The 4,403-nt window shown below is 55.9% G+C and overlaps 2 protein-coding genes across 2 annotated transcripts; both read right to left on the bottom strand.

Moving 5' to 3' along the window:
- Positions 1–273: 273 nt before the first annotated feature.
- LOC115242404 lies at positions 274–3,156 on the bottom strand. The gene is made up of 2 exons (XM_029818668.1): positions 2,754–3,156; positions 274–668 (listed from the first exon to the last, which is right to left on the bottom strand). The coding sequence occupies exons 1-2, from the start codon at positions 3,154–3,156 to the stop codon at positions 274–276; spliced, it is 798 nt and encodes a 265-aa protein (XP_029674528.1).
- A 162-nt stretch (positions 3,157–3,318) lies between these two features.
- Positions 3,319–3,988, bottom strand: LOC115242403. Its single transcript, XM_029818667.1, has 2 exons — positions 3,877–3,988; positions 3,319–3,776 (listed from the first exon to the last, which is right to left on the bottom strand). Exons 1-2 carry the CDS (start codon positions 3,986–3,988, stop codon positions 3,319–3,321), a joined length of 570 nt encoding a protein of 189 aa, XP_029674527.1.
- Positions 3,989–4,403: the final 415 nt, after the last annotated feature.

Below are 4,403 nucleotides of genomic sequence, written 5' to 3'. Positions count from 1 at the left end.
CAAGTCGAGTGACTAGATTTATTTATTTAATTGCCAATTTACAATGTTCTACGTTCGTATGTTTGGTGGCCCTGAGAAGGGCCGTTTTGTTTGAGCCCTTACAAGAGCTGGTTATCGCTGTCTCTTTTCTATCCACGTGATGGAAGGTGTGGTGCGAGTATGTTGCAGCGGTTCTCACTGCTCGTGCCGTGCGATCTTCGGCGGCTTTCGACTCCCTGTGGACGAGGCCTTAGGTTGAATGTTCGGTGTTCGTGAACTTGGCTTAAGGTCGTGCTACGGTGTCTTCTGGCTCCTCGTGGACGAGGCCTTAGGTCGCGAGCTCGGTGCCGGTGAACTCGGCTTAAGGTCGTTGGTTGTCGCTGTCGATCGTGCGGTGACTTCCGGATCTGTCTGCGTGCTGGAAACGCGCGTGGAAGGTTCCCAGTCGCTGTCAGATTGTGACGCCTGGTTGACTCCAGAAGGTGGCCCTGCCTGGACGCCGCGACGTACTCGACTCGGAGGTATCGTCTGCGTCTCCCGTGTCACCGGACGTGTTGGTGAAGCAGGGAGCGGCGATAATAGAGGCGGTGCTGTCCAGGCTTCCCTGGGTGACGTGTAGCGTCTCAAGCGTATGTCCCACGTCTTGAGGAAGAACCGTGTGGGCCGCGTTAGTCGAGGCGGCTCCAAGTCTAAAAGAAATAAATTTTGTAGCATAAATTTTTATTCATTTGGCGCAATTTTTTGATATCATTATTTTTCTAGGAAATTTTTTTTATAAATACATATAACAGTTTTTCACAACTAGCGCGTGTACTTGGCGCCTTTTTTTAAAAAGGTAAGTTTTTAGGGATTATATCATTCTTTTTTTACTATATATTATTTTAATAACATGTAAAGCAATCAAGTTTCTAATAGGCATAATCAACAGCTTGAGTTTGTATTATAAAAAGTATTTCAAAATTAATAAAATAAAATTAGAAATTGGCAATTGGAGCCAGCGCCCTATGTAGAGCGTAAATAAATTAATCAATGTGCGAGAAAGAAGTGGATGTAGGCGAGAGAAGCCCTGAGAGATCGCGTTTGCACCGGGCGCGCAAAGATACTCTCCGCGAGCGGCGGATGTATCGTAAATACCGCAAGCGACGGTATAAACGGCGCGATTCCGCGAGCGACGGAATAAGCGGCGCGTTTTAATTGCGAGAGATTAATCGCGAGCGACGAGAAATCTCGTTTATTACTATCGAAAACTTCGCGTTTCGTAAGCGAGAGTACGAACTTGAAAAAGCGAGCGACTTTTCTATCACGAGAGTTTAGACGATATAATAACACATTGTCACGGATGGAGTTCACGATCGGGTGCGCCCGGCGGTTCCTCGAGAGAGCTTATATACAACCGTTCTTTTGCTGATTCTAGAACGTTCTATGTGTTTTTCGCGCAAGATCGAGCCGGTGGTTGTTTTCGATGATTCGGAAAATTAGAACTTGTTATTCGCATTTGTTTGTAATTTCAGCTCTCTCGGGTGACCGCTGCGTGGCCCGCTTTGAACGGCACGAGCAGTGCCGCGGGCCTGGCGCGATTTGCTGAGCGCCGCTGTTTGCGCGTGATTTGATTCGCGGCGAGCCGTGCGCCGCGCGAGATGGCCGCTAACGCGCCAATTTTCGAGCGCTCCCATTGGAGACGCTCAATCTCAAACATCCCGCCCGCCTCGCCGAATCTCCGGCGACATAGCACGCCGCTGGTTAGCGCCCCGTGGGCCCCCGCTTGGCGCGGCCTTGCGACTGGCCGTCAATGAACGGCGCCGCGAGTTACGCACGATGCTCGCGTATGATCCACGGCACGTGGTCGATCGGCGACACGTGTGGTCGATACGCGAGAATTGTGCAGTGCGTGTCGGAGTGCTACGGTGCATCGGAGTGTCCGCCGAGACGAGAACGAGGCGGAGATATCGTGGCGTGAGCCATTGCTCGGTAAGTATGAGTGATTTTATTAGCGTAGGTAGCGCTAATTGTGTTTCCCAGCGCAGGAGAAACAGCGCGAGGCTCGCCTAGCCTTACGTGAGCCGCGTGACGCCGAATTCCACTCCTGGCGCGTGGACGCGGGGAGCGAGAGGCGGGAGCGCGAGCTGGAACGTCACAGCTGATCGATTATGCGAGAGGCTATAAGGAATGCCAGGTAATTCTGAGATCATAATTTGTGTAAATTGACGCACACTGAATCCTTTTTTTTGGAAAAGAAGGAGATAAATAAATTAAAATAGCGAGAGATATGTGACGATCATGAAGCCACAGTACTCGGTTACAGCTAACCATCATGAGTAGATTGAGGTGATTACATTCTATAAAAACAATTTAAATATTCCTTCTCTCTTATATTAAGGCTTCAGTTCACAAATTCCCTCGGCGTTGTAAAATACAAAGGAGATCTTTGCATGGAATATTTGCGTCGTGCCGTGTTTTGAAATTACTCTCTTGATTGTTCGCGGAGAATTTATTAACATCGAGATATGTTTTTTTTTGCAGCCCGGCGGAGGACCCGTTACATGCGATGCGCGGGCTCGTTCTCCTGCTCGTCGGAGCGACTTTCCGGTAGGAGGACGACCTTCGCGATCGGGCGCGTCAGCTCGGTGACGCGGTACGGAGGGTGACCACACGGATCCGCCCGTCGGCTCCCGGGTGCACGTTTGCGATCCGGGCGAGAGGCCATCGTGTCGGCGGCGCGTTGTCGCTCCGGATGAGGCAGAGTCGCCCGACGCGCACCTCCTCGTTGGTGGCACACCATTTGGGCTGTTGGAGCAGCGTGTAGAGGTATTCCTGCGACCACCTGTTCCAAAAGTGGTCGCGCATCCTCTGGAGCAGTTGCCAGCGCGAGAGGCGGCCGATCGGCACGTCCAGGGAGCTGGCCTCTGGGATGGCGTTGAGCACTGATCCCACGAGGAAGTGCCCCGGAGTCAATGCCGCCAAGTCGTCCGGATCGTCGGACATCGCCTGCAGCGGCCTGGAGTTGAGACATGCCTCGATTTGCGCGAGGAGAGTGCTCATCTCCTCATAGGTGAGGGTCGATTCCCCTAGCACTCTCCTGAGGTGATGCTTGAAGGACTTCACCGCCGCCTCCCAAAGTCCGCCGAAGTGGGGTGCTGGCGGTGGGTTGAAGCACCACCTTATCCTCTCGTTGGCCATCTGGTCGGCGATCTTCCGCTGCTCCGGGCTGGTGGCGGTGAAGAACGCTCGAAGTTGTGCATCGGCCCCGACGAAGTTCGTGCCGCAGTCGCTGTGCAGGCTGCGACAGAACCCCCGCCGAGCTGTGAATTGCCGCAGGGCGGCCAAGAACGCGTCCGCCGATTAGTCGGACACGACCTCCAAATGTACGGCCTTCGTGCTGAGGCACACGAAGACCGCGATGAAGGCCTTGTATACGCGATGTCCGCGCCCCTTCGTTGTGCGCAGCTGTATGGGACCGGCGTAGTCGACGCCGGTGCTTAGGAACGGCCTCGCCGGCGTGACTCGGAGACGTGGCAGATCTCCCATGATCTGCTGCTGCGAGGCCGCCCGCCATCGGATGCAGGTGACGCACCATCGGATTACCTCCTTGACGAGCTGTCGCCCTCGGGGTATCCAATACTGCTGTCGGATGGACCCGAGGGTGAGCTGCACGCCGCCGTGCAGTGTTCGCCGGTGACAGGCCTCGATGATGAGCCGCGTGAGGTGCGACGAGCCTGGCAGGATCACCGGATGTCGCTCGTCGTAGGCCAGGAGGGAATGCTTGAGCCTTCCACCCACCCTGAGGATTCCTTGAGGATCTAAAAGCGGGGTAAGTTTAATCAATTGATTGCTCTTTGATAGCGGGGCTCCCCGTGCGAGCGTTGCTGACTCCGCGTTGTATCTTTCAGCCTGCACTACCCGGATCCATGCCAGGCGAGCGTCGTCTCACTCCGATGCCGACAGGGTGCCCGTGGCTGGGGGCAGCTTCGTGGCGGGGGGCGCCCGTAGAGCCGCTGCTCGGCGCCTCCATCGCCTGCACCAGGCGGTCACCCGCAGCAGCCGGTTCAGCGAGGAGAAACGAGTCAGCTCCTCTGGCTCGGTCGCCTCCGCCGTTGGCGCGGTGGCAGCGAGCGCTCTAACGCGCTCCTCCGGCAGCTGCTCGGCGAGCTCCTCGTCGCGGAAGTCTGGCCACGATGTCCGGTCCTCCCTCAGCCAGGGTCACCCGCAGCAGCCGGTTCAGCAAGGAGAATCGAGTCAGCTCCTCTGGCTCGGTCGCCCCCGCGGTTGGCGCGGTGGCAGCGAGCGCTCGAACGCGCTCCTCCGGCAGCTGCTCGGCGAGCTCATCGTCGCGGGAGTCTGGCCACGATGTCCGGCCCTCCTTTAGCCAGGGTGGAGCTTTCCACTAGAGCGGTGGATGACCAGCTCGGTTGGTGAGATACCTCGCG

This window comes from Formica exsecta, unplaced genomic scaffold, assembly GCF_003651465.1.
Source record: "Formica exsecta isolate Colony F162 unplaced genomic scaffold, ASM365146v1 scaffold592, whole genome shotgun sequence".
Taxonomy (NCBI): Eukaryota; Metazoa; Arthropoda; class Insecta; order Hymenoptera; family Formicidae; genus Formica; species Formica exsecta.
Note: the sequence above shows the minus strand (reverse complement) of the source record. Positions and strands in the feature narration are given on the sequence as shown.

Coding starts and splice junctions, on each gene's coding strand:
- LOC115242403 (XM_029818667.1), bottom strand. CDS start 3,988: ATGGAGGCGCCGAGCAGCGGCTCTACGGGCGCCCCCCGCCACGAAGCT. Junction 3,777..3,876: donor CTCGCCTGGCATGGATCCGG/GTAGTGCAGGCT, acceptor CCCCGCTTTTAG/ATCCTCAAGGAATCCTCAGG.
- LOC115242404 (XM_029818668.1), bottom strand. CDS start 3,156: ATGGCCAACGAGAGGATAAGGTGGTGCTTCAACCCACCGCCAGCACCC. Junction 669..2,753: donor GCTCCAACAGCCCAAATGGT/GTGCCACCAACG, acceptor TATTTCTTTTAG/ACTTGGAGCCGCCTCGACTA.